This window comes from Cyclopterus lumpus, chromosome 14 (assembly GCF_009769545.1).
Source record: "Cyclopterus lumpus isolate fCycLum1 chromosome 14, fCycLum1.pri, whole genome shotgun sequence".
Taxonomy (NCBI): Eukaryota; Metazoa; Chordata; class Actinopteri; order Perciformes; family Cyclopteridae; genus Cyclopterus; species Cyclopterus lumpus.
Window position 1 is genome coordinate 5,958,816 of NC_046979.1, and position 17,601 is coordinate 5,976,416.

At 43.0% G+C, this 17,601-nt stretch overlaps 1 protein-coding gene across 1 annotated transcript; it reads left to right on the forward strand.

Annotated features, from left to right (window-relative positions):
• The first annotated feature begins 373 nt into the window (after positions 1-373).
• Positions 374-17,217, forward strand: rars1 (arginyl-tRNA synthetase 1). The gene is made up of 15 exons (XM_034550276.1): positions 374-535; positions 2,050-2,184; positions 2,742-2,933; positions 3,113-3,221; positions 3,725-3,825; positions 4,271-4,392; positions 4,936-5,056; positions 5,579-5,708; positions 5,917-6,021; positions 6,452-6,630; positions 7,448-7,557; positions 9,544-9,649; positions 13,227-13,399; positions 15,258-15,505; positions 16,864-17,217. The coding sequence occupies exons 1-15, from the start codon at positions 491-493 to the stop codon at positions 16,971-16,973; spliced, it is 1,986 nt and encodes a 661-aa protein (XP_034406167.1). The 5' UTR covers positions 374-490; the 3' UTR covers positions 16,974-17,217.
• The last annotated feature ends 384 nt before the right edge of the window (positions 17,218-17,601 follow it).

Here is a 17,601-nt window from a genome sequence, read left to right on the forward strand (position 1 = left end):
CGTATATATATAATATGTATATATATATATATATATAGATTATATACATATTAATATATATATATATAGTGATGGTTATATATACATACTATATATATGCATATATATATATATATAATATGTATATTTACAGTATATTCATATTAATATATATATTGTGAAGGTTATATATATATATGTATATGTGTGTGTGTGTATATATATATGTGTATGTATGTATATATATATATATATATATATATATATATATATATATATATATATAGACTCATAACGTTATGTTGCTGCACATACAGCGTACGTGAGGTGGCGCTGTCCTTCTTTTACGATGTTTAGCGAGCCGCCAGGAAACACGAAGAAGAAGCAGAAATTACCTGTACCGGAAGTAGATTTCAAAGTTTGTGAACTTCCTCATAGCTCGTTCCGTTTCATCAGCCACGAGATTCCACATCAAGCCGACGGAAGAGTTTCTCTCTGGGGTTTCAGAAAGATGGGAGACCCCGTAACCGAGTACACAGCCCGGCTACTGCGACAGGTAACCGGCCTGCGGGGAACGTAGCTCAAGTTAGCTAGCAGGCTAACTGTGTGTGTGTGCGTGTCTACGGAAGCCTACTGTGCCACACGTCATTAAGAAAACTATCGATTTAATGTTGTTCGGCTTATCAGTCCAATAAACTACATGGCCGAAGAAAATAAAGACTCTCTACCGAGTAGGCGGTCACCACTCTCACATTCGGCTCGCATTAATTTCACCAACTGCCGCTTATTTTAAAAATACTAATACACTTTTACTTTTGTTTTTTCCTGTCAAGTTATTTGTGGTGCGTTCAGAGACGCCACATCAGCGCAGGAGTTTCAAAACGTATTTATATTGTCACAAGGCGGCGTGTCGTTTAGTTTACACGATGATGTTTCGAGACTTATGAGAATAATGAAAGCATTAAAATGAGCTGATATTTCAATTAAGTCTTGTGTGAGTAAATATGTCTTGTACTTACTCTCAGAGTACCTATGCAATTAAAGCTATTCATCCAAATAAAGCTGAAAGGAAAGCTACATTTCTTTTGGGGTCCTGGGTGGTGACTATGGAAGGGTACAGCTGGATTCATCATTTAGATATTATTTTAATTCGATATTAAGCTAAGACTGCATCTAAGTATTTTCATTGTTGATTTATCTGGCCTACTACTTTTGTTTTTATTAATTTAATTGTTTATTCAATAAAATATATCTGTAAATAGTGGAAAGAATACACAGTTTCCTCGAGCCCAGGTTGACATATTCAAATTGCAAGATTTTAACAGCCTAAAATAACAAAGATAATTCAGTTACTTATTCAGTACGACAAAGAAAAAAGCCTGCAAATCGTCACATTTGAGATTCTGAAACCAGGGAATGCTCTCAATTCGTTCAATAAATCGATTATCAGAATAGTTGAATTCACTGTGTATTGATTATTTGACTAATTGTTGTTGAGTCATGAGTGAACTTTTCTTCACAGTGTCTGTGTTCTCTGTTAAAAATGCAAAATTGATAAAAACATTTTTTTTTTAAATGCTTTTTAAGAAAATCTATTTGTTCTTCGGCTTGTGGGAACGTTCACTTGACTTTCAGGACGTTTTTTTAGAGTAATTTGAATGTTTGTCGCTTTGTGTCCTGACAGTGAGGTAGCTTTTGCTTTCATTGTGACACTCAATTTGAGGTGCTATACATCTCTTTACGGCCCAAGTTATTATCAGAGTTCCTCCTGGTGACAGTTTTAATACATTTAAAACCCAGCTTGGTGGCTAAATGTATAGATGCAGATTAACTGTCATCGGTGGATTATTTTGACACTGCTTTCATTTCTAAGTACATGTTTATTCACGGTGGATAATGATAATTTGGAAAGTGTAAGTCACACCAAGTTCCCCAAAAATATGTGTCATATCAGTGTTAAAATATGACTTTGAGCCTGCATATGAAGTTCAGCTGGGTAGATCCTGTTCTCTCTACAGGAACTAGCTCTTGCACCACAAGTGAACATTGATCTCTTGTTTTGTTTCACAGGAGCAGGAGATCCGGAGTCTCTCTGCCGAGATCGAGAGCCTGAAAAACCCACAGAGCCTGAGTCCATCCCAACGACTGGATGAGCTGCGGGATGAAAACACCAAGCTGAAGTACCGCCTCAACATCCTCAAGAGGGTGAGTGACACAGCGGCGATACAGCAGGGGGCGCTCTCTGCCGCCAACGATGGGTACGACCCCCCCCCCCCCCCCCCCCCCACACTGTACTGCTGACCCAAAAAAGCATCTGAAAAGAGGGCCGAGCTGTTCGCTGATCTACCTCTTCATCCGTTTGTTAGTTCAGCTGTCCAAAAGTCGGCGCTGGGTAACTGAATATTTATGATCATTTAAACTCTGAAAAAACCTAAACCTCTGAAACAAATTGGTTTATTTAACTTGTTCCTTGTACAAATGTCTGTTACGTACTATTCAGTGAATTACAAATTAAAAACTGTTGTTGACACGACTCAAAGCAGCTGTAATAAATAAAATAATGCTGTTACTAACTGCTCCTGCAGCACAAATTCACTTATCAGCTGTCCGTCTGCCCAGCGCTCTTGTTCAAACAGGCGACCGAACCGTCTCGCCAAAAATACGACTTAAAAGATTATGTCGCACATCATCCAAAATCCTGTGTTTCTCCTCCTCATCGTGATGTTAACGTTAGTGAAGCCGCTGTGCTGTGTGTCCCGCAGAGCCTGCAGGGGGGGAGGACGGCCGACTGCTGCAAATCCATGACCAACATCAACCAGCGGCTCCAGGAGGTTTTCGGCGAGGCCATCCGGGCTGCGTGCCCCGAGCTGGACGACCCGCCGGTGTCCGTCGCGGCCAACCAGCAGGCCAAGTTTGGAGACTACCAGTGCAACAGTGCCATGGCCTTGGCTCAGGTCAGACCGCCAGGAAGTTACTCTTTCAGTGCGGCCAAATGAAAGCTGTGTTGTCGATCCTCAAGCTGTGTAACCGTCTTGAATTATTGAAAATCCCTCACGAGAAAGTTTCTTTTGTGGGATATTGGTACTCTCTTCCTCAGTTCACATTTGAAGCCTCTGACTTTGTCGCGTTGCAGATGCTGAAGGCCCAGGGAGTGAAAATCAACCCGAGGGAAATAGCAGAGAAGATCATCCAGAATCTTGCGGACAACGACCTCGTCCAGAAAACCGAAATCGCAGGACCAGGTACTAAAACACCTGGCTGTGATTCTTCTTGATGACTTTTCTTTGATGTTGGGGTAAACTTTTTGGACATCAGAGAGCTATTTCCCCGCCGTTTTTATTAAACAACGAACTTTACTAAACAAAAATATAACAAAATGGTGTATACGAGTTGATCATCGTCACTCATTTATTCAATTTTTCCGTGGTCTAAATAGATTGTATTATAAATTTAAGTTTGTGAATGAATAAAACATTTTGCAAATGCTATAAATTTACCAATCAATTTTGTAGATAATAACATATCACAAACAGGAAATTATTTTAAGAAATGGTTGAAATTCAAACAGCCGAGCAGAAATGCACAACTTGACAGCTTTTCAGCTTAAACCTCCAGGTATTCTGAGCACACAAGCTCATTAGTGGAACTGCAATAGTTAATTAATTAATAGTTATAGTGAAACACTGGAGTTCCTGATTCCGGCTTACACTCTAGTTTTAGTCTCTGATGTGTTTTGTGTCTTCAGGGTTCATCAACATCCAACTGAAGAGGCCGTTTGTGTCCAAACTGTTGAGCAAACTGCTGATCAACGGCGTGCAGCCCCCCCCACTGGACTCCAGGAAGCGGGTACCTGACACTCCCCCTTGTAGCATGAAGCCAGACACTGATCAGTTTTTTTATTTTTTATTTTTTTAAATTGGCTCCACATCACGAGAAGTGGAGTCATTGGCTGTGGTGTGTCACTTTAGCCTCTTGTGGTTAAAAAGAGTATTACAATAAAGCACGTTTAGAAAACATTGGCAAAAACAAATCAGCCCGACAAACTTTATTTCTTTTCATCTGTGGGAAAAAGATCATGGCCATGGGAGAGAAAACATGCAAGACATTTAAGTCGCAGGTCATTCTAAAAAAAAAAAAAGAAGACATTTCCCCTCCCGGGATTAATAAAGTATCTATCTATCTACCCTACAAACATTGTAGTTTAAAATTTGAAAACGTTAAATTCCAAATTTAAGTTTGATCAGGTTTTATGTCTCATCTTTACCATTTGTTTTATTTGTGCGTGTCTCAGGTAGTGGTGGATTTCTCTTCTCCCAACATCGCCAAAGAGATGCACGTGGGCCACCTGCGCTCCACCATCATCGGGGAAAGCATGAGTCGGCTGTTTGAGTTTCTGGGCTACGACGTTGTCAGGTCAGTTCAGTCGCCGTTCACGAAACACACACACACACACTGCAAAGCTCACTGTCCCTAAAATATAAAAAATGGTCTACTTGTCTCACTAAGGATTAAACGTCTTCTTCCACATTAATATTCCAGTGAAGCTGCAATCTTCATTTAATTAAATAGAGACTTATTTTCTCTTTAAAAAAGTTAAGTTTTGTCCTGAAGTGTTACCTCAATCAATCGTCTATTCGGGTAAGGGGGTTAGCTGCTTTCATTTAAATGCTTATGTCAGCATATTAGAGGCGGGGCCGTGTCATTGTTTTGCAAGTCAGTTTAAAGTCTTCGCACTCGAGTCCCAAGTCGAGACGTGCGTCCAATGTCATGAAGCAAAACTTCCCCAAGTGCAATGCCGTTTTGCGCTGCAGATAAATAACCTATTCAATCTACAAAAGTTTCTAATTTTAGCATGATACTGTACGTTTCTGCATGTTTTTATGTATTGCGTCAAAAGATGAATGTAAACAAACAATGGATCCTAGAGGTGCTCACCTACTTTATGTCCCTTCCCAGGTTGAACCACGTGGGAGACTGGGGGACCCAGTTCGGGATGCTGATCGCCCACCTGCAGGATAAATTCCCCGACTACCTGACGAGTTCCCCGCCCATTAGTGACCTTCAGGCCTTCTACAAAGTCAGTTCTAACTCCACGTGTTTCCGTCCCTCTGTTTCCTGCTGCGGTTCCCCATCCGAATCCTCAGAGACTAAATGGTGGCAAAGTATCTGAAAAGGACGCGCGCCTTAATCAATGTCTTTAACGCCAAAGCATCGCTTCAAAACCGTAGTCCACGAACCAGCTGGTGACGTCTCGGTGACCACGCCCACTTCTTATATGCAGCTTATGATTATCTGACGGTCTGAAGCCGAAGTTCACAGGAGGGGAAATGGTTTAATTAATAATGAACATTTTATTTATTTTTGAAAATGAAGGTCAATTACAAAGAGTGAAAGTTAATGCAAGAGTGTGCCTGCAGTGCAGTACTTTGTGCTCCCTTCTTTGCACATGTGTGTGTATATTGTGTGAATACATTAGGTATAAACGCAGAATATCGTCTGTTCTTTCTGCTCTTCACACCTCATTTACTTTCTACACCCTCCTCCCTGCTCTTTTCTGTCCTTTCCTTCCTCCTCCTGCTCCTCCTCTTCCCTCAATAAGGAGTCGAAGAAGCGCTTTGACGAGGAGGAGGACTTTAAGAAGCGAGCCTATCAGTGTGTCGTCAGATTGCAGAGCAAAGAGCCCAACTTCATCAAAGCCTGGAACCTCATCTGTGACGTTTCCAGGAGAGGTAGAGACTGCATATGAAATCCTATTACAATAGCTATTATATTATATTAAAGAAATAATATCCTCCCTAAAACACACAACGCATCTAATGAGCTGTTTTGACATAGCACTTAAGCAATGTGTGAAATCATTACTTTTATTGTAGCTTGATTTTGTTTATTTTTATAATAAATATAATATGTGTGTTTTTTTTGTGTGTGTTTTTTTAGAGTTTCAGAAGGTTTACGACTGCCTGGACATCAAGATCGTCGAGAGAGGAGAGTCGTATTACCAGGACATGATGACGAAGGTGGTGAAGGAGTTCGACGAGAGAGGTCAGTGTGCAGCCGGTCAGCGGGCAGATTGTGGGCCTCAGTTTGAGCCCCGGTGCCTTTCCAGTGTTCAAGTTGTGACTTTTTACGTACCCGAGTTATCCAATAATACTAAATTCCTCAGCTTTCAATGTGATGATGTTCTCTGACATGATAGCCTGCTGTTGGTGGTGTGACCACCAGGGGGCAGTATTGACTCGCACGTCTTACACTTTCTATTGTTACTCTTTGTTTTGGGATTGTCCACTTTCCCCCATTTCACTCATTATCTTTCTCTTTTTCATAATTTCTCTCTCTCTCTTTCCCTCTCTCTGTGTGTTTCTATCTCTTTGTGTGTGTGTCTCTCTCTCCGTCTCTCTATCTCTCCCTCTCTCTGTGTACCCTTCTCACCTCTCCATCCATCATCCCTATATTGTTTGTTTTCTTTCCTCAGGCTTGTCGGAGCTGGACGAGGGCCGTAAGATCGTCTTCGTCCCTGGCCAGCCCATCCCCCTCACCATCGTCAAGTCGGACGGCGGGTACACCTACGACACGTCGGACCTCGCGGCCCTGCATCAGCGCATCTTCGTGGAGAAGGCCGACATGATAATCTACGTCACGGACAGCGGACAGGTGGGTGGAGATGGAGGGGGGCGAGAGAGGGAGAGGAGAGGGAGTTCAGGCAGAAGAAGGTTTACAGTGTAGAAAAGAAAAAGAAACCTGGAAGGTAAACAAAGGGGAATGGAAATACCAAAAGTCACACTATAAAATATCTAATGGGGAGCAGAGGGACATTTTAGTTTGACAGCAATGTCACTGCTGTTAGTTCTGACCTGAAGGTTTTACTGCACTACTTGTTCTTCAGGGCCGAAGGAGGAGAATGTGTACTGTAAATTCAGTTTCTTTTTGTCTTCACAGTGGCGGCATGGTATGAAAGACACATGTGTTGTTTAACACCCAAGTACAGTGTTTTTTGAATGAACTGTGTCCTAAAATCTATTCAAGCACAGACAAGAACAACTTTGTTTGTACCTGTTAGTTTTAACAGGCTACTAATTATCATTTCACTAAATCTCTCTTAAAAATCCTCATTTGATGCACGTTGGGCTTTAAAATGTGGGTTATGAAGACGGACACAAGAGTAGGGCCGCCGTGATGATGTCATTAATGACTTAATAACAATAATTTCAGGAAGTTTCAAAAGGACAGAAAAGGATGACTGACTTCAAGCTTCCACTTATCCTGAGAAATACAACGTTTATGCTATAGAGTGCACCTATTTTTGTACACATCAATTGTCTGGGAAGTACAACGTGTGTGTGTGTGTGTGTGTGTGTGTGTGTGTGTGTGTGTGTGTGTGTGTGTGTGTGTGTGTGTGTGTGTGTGTGTGTGTGTGTGTGTGTGTGTGTGTGTGTGTGTGTGTGTGTGTGTGTGTTCGTTCTCCTTTCAGGCCACACACTTCCAGGTGGTGTTTGCTGCAGCTCGGATGATCGGCTGGTACAACCCCCAGGTGACCCGGGTGGAGCACGCAGGCTTTGGAGTGGTGCTGGGGGAAGACAAGTGAGTTTTATATTCGATGACACGAACAAACGCAGCGTTAGTTAGTGGCGTAACCTTTTTTTTTTTTTTTCACCACGGACCGGTTTCGTGTAAAAACAATATTTTCACGAACCTCCCCCCCCCCCTGAATTAATTTCACAGTTTAACGATAACGGTGTGAAATAAAGTTTTACTGACAATCTACTGGCCGATATTCAGTAAAAAGAAAAGTATAATAACTAGTGGATGTTAAAGGGTTACATGTGAAGGCGCTCTCAGAGCGTTAAAGGGCACCGTGTTGCCGCTGCACACGGACCAATAACAGTTCAACGGGAATATAAATTGCTGCCATCAGAGCGGCAAACCAGACGAGCATCTCCTCTGGAGCCGGAGCCGCCGCTCTATAACCATCTGATGTCCTTCACTGTTTCTTTATCTCCGCAGCGTCGTGTTTTTATTGCATTTATTATCCAAATAATAAAAAGGGAGAATCCGACCGCGTCGGGAAAAATAAAACTGACGGTTCAAACGCAAGGACGCAAAGCCGCCGTTACTCGGCGTGTAGGAGGGAACAGGGAAGTCCTGCAGTCGGTAGACAACAGTAGTTAAAAGATGGACAACGACAACATGAGATCAACAATTGTGTCACTTTATCTCAATCAGATGTGTGTGTGTTTTGACTGAACCATTTTCCCCAACATGCTTTAGATGAAACCGAGCCCACCTCCGTATAAGGAGAGTCAAATATGAAAGCTACAGCAGCATTGGAAAGTAGCGAAATGGAGCACTGAGCTTGAAGAAAATGGCGCCTCATCAGACCACAAATGAGACCAGAACTGGCTCGATCTCTCCTCTACCTCGCCTTTGTTTCATGGGCTGTACGGCAACTCTTATTCAGCCGGCACCGGCGCTCTTACCTGCGTCACGGCAACACCAGAACGTTTTGGTGACCCGGTTGGGGAGTCGGGGCGGTCCGGGATCAACTCGGTATACGGTCACCACTTATAATGGATAGAAATGATGGACAAAACTAGTGAGACAAAGGGTGTTATAAACCGGAAGTATCCTTTAAAAAACGACAGACCAGAGCGCAGTGAAATTCTACTTTGGCTTTGGCTCTGTCTTCCCTCTTTACCTTCTCCTTCTTGTCCTCCTTCTCCTTCTTGTCCTCCTACTCGTTCTTGTCCTCCTCATCCCCCCCCCCCCCCCCCCTTCTCCCGCTCCTGATTCGCTCCACTTCCCAGATCCGTTGTCCCGATCATTTTGTACTCTGTGTGCTGTACATACTGTACGCCCCCAGTGTGTACAACCCATTCCCTTTTTATAGTAAGCAGTGATTACCGTGTGGCTGACGGGGGCGAGCGCGCTCTTTTAATTTGAACACTATCTGTCGAGAAGTTGTTTTTTCCCAATCAATCGCCCAGAGAAGAAGTGCCGAGCCCGGACGGGGAGGTTGGCGTTCCGCTTCGCAGAGGCCATAACTAAGTGCTGCTAAACGCCCCGCAGTAACCCGAGGGGGCGTAAATTGGCCCTGCAATGTCTGCGCCACTCCAAACTCCATTAGAAATTTATCATGCTGTTTTCATAATTGCTCATCCAGACAATAAGGGTTTAAAGCAGCCGCGGAGGAGGGTGGGAGGCTGGAGCTGTAATAGCTGTAATAGCTGCAAGTAAACAGAGGCAAAAAATAAATAAAGTGGGTTTATTACTTTTTTTTTTTGGCCTCACGTTCTGCTTGTAAAGCTCATCTAATTTGGACGATCGTACGAAATGTAACGCCCCGGGGTGTCGGCGAGCAGAGCTGGCAGCTTGTTGTCATGACGGCTGTTGGGCGACAGAAAGTCAAAACCTCAGTACCTGGAAACTCATCGTCTTTTTTGATTTTTGTCTCCCAGATTGTATGTTTTTGAGGTCTGCGTGGCGTCTCCACTTCAAGACTTCTCCCGGTGACTCGGCTGATCTTTTTTTTTTTCCTCCTCCTTTTTAATTCCCGTCTTTCTCGCTCAGGAAGAAGTTTAAGACGCGGTCCGGAGAAACGGTGAGGCTGATGGACCTGCTGGAGGAGGGGCTTAAGAGGTCCATGGACAAACTGAAGGAGAAGGAGCGAGACAAGGTGAGAACTCCCATCGTGTCTGTAGAGACTGATGAAGAAAGGTGAGGAGGAGGAGAGAGAGAGACCTTTCACCTAGAATGTGTCTCACAAATGATTTACAAGGAGTGAGTGGATTGTTTGGCAGAATTTAATTTTTTTATATAATTTTTGTGAGGATATGAAACTCAAACCGTACACACGAGCGTTTACTTTTAAACTTCATTAAAAAAAAAAAAGTGTCTCTCTGCTGTAGGATACATTTGCTGTCTCCTAATCCGAATGAGAACGGTGACATTAATAAAGGGCAAAGACATTATATTTAATGTTCTTACCTCCTATTGGTGTCTAGCCATCCAGACAGCTTTTGGTTTTTATTCTTCCAGGATTGTAAAGATATATTAGTGTCTTGACATTTCTGCCTCCACCCCGAAACAATGACGAGGATGATAACAATTTGTGATGCCCGCAGAATTTCAACGGCATTAAAATCAACACTTCTTTCCAGGAGTTCTTTGTTTATAGTTAATTCTTGACCTTGGGGTGTGGAAGGGGGTGGGGGGCTTGTAGTTTGGCAGATTGATCATAACTCAACCCATCGTAGACCCCTTTTGAGCATTTAGGCTATTTTTTGTAGCAATGTGCAGACGGCAACAAAAGGTTAAAAGACATCAGGTCGGTTAAAGAACACAGTAAAGGTGGTATTAAGTTGAGGGTAGCAGTAGCCTTAAGGTGGATCTACATACATGTTCATAGAAAAAGCAAGAGGCCACTTTCCAGCTGTTACAGTTCATTGTTTCCTGTCTTTTCTGGACAAAAGTAGTCAAATATCTTCAGACGTTGGTGTTCCCAGGAGGATCAATACTACCGACGTTGGTGTTCCTCTCACTTTTCCTCCATGCACCACCAAAAGGATGAATAAGAAAACAAAAATAAAGGAAATGTAATGCATTTTTAAAAAGCACACACAGTCAGTGTAATGAGGAGTGAGGGATGACATTCCCTCAACTACACACTGAAACTGAAAAGATTTAAATAGCAGGAAAAATTAAACTTAATGTTTTTTTTCTTTTCTTTTCCTAAAGAAAGTTGGAAGACAAATTAACAAAGACAAATCCGCCTGCAGCACCTTAGGAGCTGCGTCGGTGTAATTGGGAATATCTGACTCCGAGGTGTTTTAGTTTCTGGCCGTCTGTTTCATATTTAATCACCTCCACAAAGTCTGCCTTGTTTGTCTTATTTCTCCTCAGAATAAACGGTTACTGTCGGAATACAACGCATTAGCTTGTGTTACAATCAGTTTGTGTCCCATGTTTTCTTTCCGCCATGTTTAATCTTTGACAAGCAGCCGTTTTAGTAAAAAAAAAGAAAAAGGGGATGCCTCCCAGTCAGCCGCTCGTTATGTTCCGCTTATCGCCCGGCTTTTGATTCGCCCTGAGTGACGAGGCTTTTTTACCGTCTCTACAGTAGACCAAATAATTATTCTCGCCTTCATCCTGCACGAACCGAGCCGAATCTTTCTGATCACATTCGGAGAGACGGCCGCGTCTCAAATCTATGAAACCACCAGTTTTTTTTTTTTTTTTTTTCTTCTCTTTTTCGCCCTTCTCATCTGCTGAGCTCTGAGGACGACTCGACTGCGTGCCGTCTCTCTTTTATTCTCACCTGGCTCCTCGTGAGCTGGAACCTCCTCACGTCTGCAGCCTCACTGAGTTTTGTGTGTTTTTAGTTCAAGAGGGGGGAAAAAAACAACTTAAAATGGAATAATCCTGATCGGAGTGATCGCCACCGGATTAGCCAGTGATGCCGAATCATAACGTATTACATACATCTTCATCATAATGCCATTCTGCTTTTTTACGAGCAGAAAAAACACATTTAAGATTTTGTCCTGATGCTACGTCGTGGCAGGAGGAAAGTACCAGTAGTCCTTTTTAGATGTTCTGGAGATTTAGTAAGTAGAGGAAACATGAAAGTTCCACAGCTATTATTTTTGATTAATCTTGTCAGTTAGTTTTAAACGATCGCGTGCTTAATTGTTGGAAAAGTCACAAGTTCCCAAACTTCAAGACGACGTCTTCAAGCGTCCCGCGTTGTCCTAAACCCAACGTCATGGACCCTAATACCACATTTCACAACGTGTTCTGTCCAGAATGAAGTCCGAACCAAAGCCTGTGTTTGGTAGTGTAGGAATAGGAAGCGTTCCTTTTTCCCGTTGGCCGTCTGACCTTTTCAGATTGTTCCAGCTGGTCTCTGGATTCAACCCAGAGACGATGGGTTCCTTTCCTTCATCCCGAGGCTATCGTTAGCGATTGTTTTCCCTTTACGAAGCCTCGCGTCTCTGTTAATTCGACTGTTTGTCCGTAAATACCGATGTTGAGGGATTAGGAAAAAAACTAAACAAAAAAAAAAAGAGGCCCTGGTTAAGTATTAAGTGAAATACTTGGTGCAGTGTAAACAGTGGATGTTTTTGAATGCTGGTCGGTTGTGGGAAACCGGTGCCAGCAAAGTTTCCCTGCAGGCTCTTCTGGCCGGCTGCTCCGCTGTCTGTCTGGGTCCCATCTGCCAACCCGGCCTCATTAAAACCGACCCCGGCCTCCACGAACCTCGGCCCGCGCCGCTCACGCTGCTGCGAACAGTTGTTTTCTCTGCTTTGTGTTGCGTAATACTCTGTTCTTCTGTTTCATAGTTTACTCGTGTCCCATTTACTTTCTTCTTCTTCTTCTTCTTTTTGTTAAATACTTTTGTATCCTGTTCTGTGCTTTCCCCGTCTTGTCCTGCTTCGCCCTGTCCGCTAACTGTTCCCCGACATCTACTAATCGTAGTTTAGTTTAATTTGTACAACTAGAATAAACCTATGCGATAAATGAAAACCATAATAAGTCCTGACTTTTGAAACTAAAAGCAAATTTTTCCTGACTATATATTTTCTCGTTAATAGAATACAGTGAAACATATATGTATATTATTTCAACCCCAAAAGTCCCAAACTAAACTGTTTTATCTGCAGCTGAAAAATAGTCCCCAAATAAAGCACTATTTCCTCCCGTTTGAATATTGTTAAAAATGACATCATAAATTTGTGTCTCATCCCGTTCTTTCATGTCGTCATATTAACATGTCTTCTGCTGTTGTGTCTCGTCCTCTCCTTAACTGTCCCGTTTGTTCCCGTTCTTTAATATAATAATAATAACAATAATAATAAAATGTCCTTCTATAGCTCGTCGTCTCTTGTGCTCGGCTCGACAGAAAGTTTCTGTTTTCCAGTCGAGTCCCCCGTTATGGAAGTTTGTGCATAACTTCCTGCTCACCCCCGTTCCTTCCCTGTGGTGTCGGACACGTCACTCACGGATTCGAGGGAAGGCGATGACTTAATAAGTCAATTTAATCTTTGCCCTCGGGCTACTAAAAAAGATTAATCATTTGGATAAAATTCAACTCGATGGTTTTTACTGTTAGAAACATAAGGCGGCGTACTGCCTGCAGTAATTACGAGCTGATAAAAGCGAGTTATCTGAATATTTAAAGCCTTTTTAGGATTATTGGAGTGTGATTAAGTCGCCCCCGTTTTATTAAATATATCTTTGCTTTGCTGAAACAGGTCCTGACCCCAGAGGAGCTGACCAAAGCCCAGCGCTCCGTCGCCTTTGGCTGCATCAAGTACGCCGACCTCTCCCACAATCGCATCAACGACTACGTCTTCTCGTTTGACAAGATGCTGGACGACCGCGGCAACACGGCGGCGTACCTGCTCTACGCCTTCACTCGCATCAGGTGACGCCTCGCTCCAATGCTCGCCAGCCTTCCTGGGGTTTTTGAATTCCGGCCTCGGCATTAATCACGGCAGCAGCATAACGTGACATTACCTGTTCGGGGGTATCTTTACAGAGCCCGTGACTTTGTTTCATCTAAACACGACGGATTCGCATATATATGTGGTTAAAACTCTGATATGCAACTTTGATTAGTTCACACACGGGTTCAGCCCGTCCGACTCTGACAGGAAAGTGTCTCCAAAGGTAAATTGAGTTCCTCTGAAACGTGTGTGTGTGTGTGTCTCTCTCTCTCTCTCTCTCTCTCTCTCTCTCTCTGGTGTCCTCTCCTCCCCTCTTCCCTGTCGAAGAACCTCCTCCTGTACTTTCATTACTCGTGGGAGCTCGCGCCAAGGGATTAGTCTTTGGGGTCCTTTCCAGTCAGCGAGACCCAATTTCCCCTCGGCCCCTTATCCCCCGCATCGAGTGCTGCGTTGATCTCTCCCCCCCCCCCCCCCCCCCCCCCTCCAGCTTCCCCCGAGGTGTTAGACTTGGGGTGTCAACGCGGGGGGAGGGGAGGGTGGGGGATAGGCAGTTGCGCCTGAGGACTTGATGTTCCTTCATTTAGTCAATAGAGCACTCACTGGTGGCAGCTGCCCCCCACCCCCCCACCCTCCTCTCCCCCACCCACCCTCCTCTCCCCCACCCACAAGTGTCAGAAGACAAGAAAAAGACACTATGACTATATTCTTTCCCCATTACAAGGAAATAATGAAAGAATAACTATGTAAGCTATGCATGGAATTTGATGCAGATTTTTGTGAAAATTGAGAAAATATTCTAAACTATGTTAGATTATTTTATTTACTGAGAAAAGATTACCTTGATATTGAGTTTAAAAGCTGTTTTTTTTTTTTTTTACAATAGTTTCCTTACAATTCTAAATGTATAAAAAGTAAATATGAACGAATCCTTTTCTCCATCACAAATAAATCTACATTAACTATATTCTTTCATTTTAGCAGATTGCAGAAAGAAACTCAAAATGTCTCTTTAAAATATCTTTTTACATTATTTGATTTTTTTGGTTTCCAAAACGACGTCTGCAAACGACTTCTTTTGTTTGACAAAACGGTTCAAACCCCAAAGACATTTGATTTGTATAATACATTGATTATAAAACGGCGAAAAGAAGCAATTACTCACATTTGAGAAGCAACGATTTGTCAAAGAAGTTCATTAAATCAGCTCGAACTCGAGGCGTTTATTACTGCGTTGTGTACTGAGCTGCTTTTAAGAGCTAAAAAGTCATGTTTTTTTGTTTTGTTCTTAATACAAGCGAGTTTCTTTTGATCTGGAAACGTTGCTTTTACACAGCTGCTGGCTTGAAAGGCAGCTGTGTCGGTCTCTGTTGGTAATTACTGGAAAGATGTTGTTCCTTGATCTTTCTGCTGTGGCACCACCGGGTTTTTTCTTTCTCTTTGGTTTGTTTTCTACTTTTAACAATGGTCTCCTGCCCATGACGAGACATTCTGGTACATCCCAACATTACTGCGCTTTATTGCAACGTAACAATAGGAATATCAAGGTAATCTTTCCACAGTATTAGTTGGTAACATGACTTGAGTAATACCAGCATGCTCTCAAGAAAATCACAAAAGAATTTGATTTCCAATATGATTTTAGTTCCAATTCTGTGGTTGCTCGCGTGATATTTAAACAACCTTTTCGTACCTCCATAAAACGCATCGCAAAGATGTCGTCTGTGTTATTATCGAGATATTAAAATGAAGAAAAAGAACCTCCAACGTGTTGCTCAACCCTGATCTCGCGAGATTTATTAATGCGCGGTGTATTTTTATTTAATTTTTTTCCCGTAGGTCCATCGCTCGCCTGGCCAACATTGGCAAGGCCACACTGAGGAAAGCCGCGGAGACCTCTGAGGTCCTCCTGGACCACGAGAAGGAGTGGAAGCTGGGCAAGTGCATCCTCCGTTTCCCCGAGATCCTGCAGAAGATCCTGGACGACCTGCTGCTGCACACGCTCAGCGACTACCTGTACGAGCTCGCCACCACCTTCACGGAGTTCTACGACAACTGCTACTGCGTGGAGAAGGACCGACAGACGGGTATGTGCCACGAGGAGCGCCCGGCGCCCTGGGAGTCGGGTCAAATTAACGGGGGTTTTCGCTCCGAGGGGGGGGGAGTTCACTAAAAGCGGTCCTCCAGTTGTTAGTCCTCTTGTTCCTGTTCGAACGTCATCATCCCCCTGGTGCTACAACTTCAAGTTCAGGGCTGCTTTGATTATGCCGCGTCTCATTGTTCTCCATCTGTGGCAGTAACCCTCCAGCTGGAGGTTATTATTTTTTGGCACCATTTCGCTTTGTCAGAGGTTTGGAGCTTTTTTTTTGTCACACAACACGATACTGTACGTTAAGTCATCTCTCAAAGGGTTTCATTTGGAAATGTGAAAACAAAGGGAACAAAAGCAGTTTTAACTTACTTACAAAGGACTCTTGGCAACTACTTTAAACCTGAATACGGCCCCTGGACTGAAAACTTAAAAGGAAGGAAAAAAGATCGTTGTGTGAATGAGATAACAATTATTTTATAATTATTCTATTTAATAGCAGCTATAAACTAATGTGTTTCCAAAAAAAAAACGCAGGAACAAGTTTCGAATAGAAACGTCTGCTCCGGCGTCGCTTTTATGTTACGGAGCGTCGTTCTCATCGGGCTTCCCTTCAGCAGCACGCTGTCATCGTCTCTACACACACATGGACGCCTGTCTGATCATCGATGTTTAATTTCACCTCTGCTTGTTCATTTTTTCGGGCCTCGATGGGATGGACGCTCACGGATGTTGCGTGTGTGGATGCAGATGTCCCGGGGTCATTGATTTCCATTTGATGCCTCCGCAGCATCATTAAACGTGCCTTCTAACCTCTTTTTTCCTGTGTTGTTGTTTATCGTTTTTGTTGCTTCACCTCTCTGACTCTCTCTCTCTCCGTCTCTCCACTCTGTCTCTGGCTTCCCAGCGTGTCCCAATTATTCATCGCTTCTCTTCATCTCTCGTGTGTCTTTTTTATTTAATTTATTTTTTCTCATCCCCCTAACACATCTTTCTATTTTTAATATTTATCGAATACGCCAAATTCCATCTCACAATGTCGGCCCGATAACTGAATACGAAAATTTGATGTTGATTTTTGCCCCGTGTTGCGTGTCATAATGAAAGATGACCAGATAGATCGGAGGAGTCGTGAGAGGATTTAAAGGGCGGGAGAGAAGCAAAAGTTGATTTCCTTTCTCGAATTGACCCTTTTATTTTGTTTATTGAAACGACTCGCGGGCGGATGAAACGAGAGGGTTTGAAATCACTGGTTTCAACTCTCAATGGTGCATTTTTTTAATAAACTGATTTTAAGTCATAACCATACTGTATCCGTCGGATGGCTGTAGTATTGACCTGTCTCTCTCTCTCCAGGTGAGGTGGTGAAGGTCAACATGTGGAGGATGCTGCTCTGTGAAGCCACGGCGGCCATCATGGCCAAATGCTTTGACATCCTGGGCATCAATCCCGTCGGCAGGATGTGATGTCACGGGAGGATGTGATGTCACGGAAACGGGAGGGAGACGTGACCACACAGTTAACGGTCTCTTTTACTCGCGTCGCAGCCCCAAAAAATAGGCTCACAGAACTTTATGAATGAATTTCAACAAAGTTATTGCATCCAGGAGGAGAAATCACTTATGTTCAGTTCAATAATTAACAATTCATGTGAAGTTTCTTTTCTTTTTTAAAAAATTATTATTAAAGAACCGAAGCCCAAACAAATCACCCAGTCTGTTGTCAATTATTTTCTCTGTAAACAAAAGACACTCGAGAAATACTTTTGATTATCAGAAACGTACGCTACAAACGGGAGAATCGGTCCAAGTCACTTCCTCCTGCCTTTTCCTCTTTCAGAGGGCTTCCTCCTCATCACTGCATTAACGTCTAGGAATTATAGATGTTGTGCACACTCCTTCCTGTTAGAGGGTACCGGAGCCAAGAGGCTTTATAGCTCTCTGGAATGGATGAATCGGTAGAAAAAAAGAAGAAAGATAAAGCATTCATAATTCCTCTCTGAAGAAGCGGTCACGAAGGTCGTGAACATCTTAAGGCAGTTAAAGTGCTGTTATTTTCTTCGTCATAACTGGTTATGAAAATGTCTCAATTTAA

Excerpts from the sequence above, each read along its gene's own strand:
- rars1 (XM_034550276.1), top strand. The coding sequence starts at position 491 with ATGGGAGACCCCGTAACCGAGTACACAGCCCGGCTACTGCGACAG. Across the intron at positions 2,185-2,741 it reads GCCTCAACATCCTCAAGAGG|AGCCTGCAGGGGGGGAGGAC; the intron begins GTGAGTGACACA and ends TGTGTCCCGCAG. Across the intron at positions 4,393-4,935 it reads CTGGGCTACGACGTTGTCAG|GTTGAACCACGTGGGAGACT; the intron begins GTCAGTTCAGTC and ends GTCCCTTCCCAG.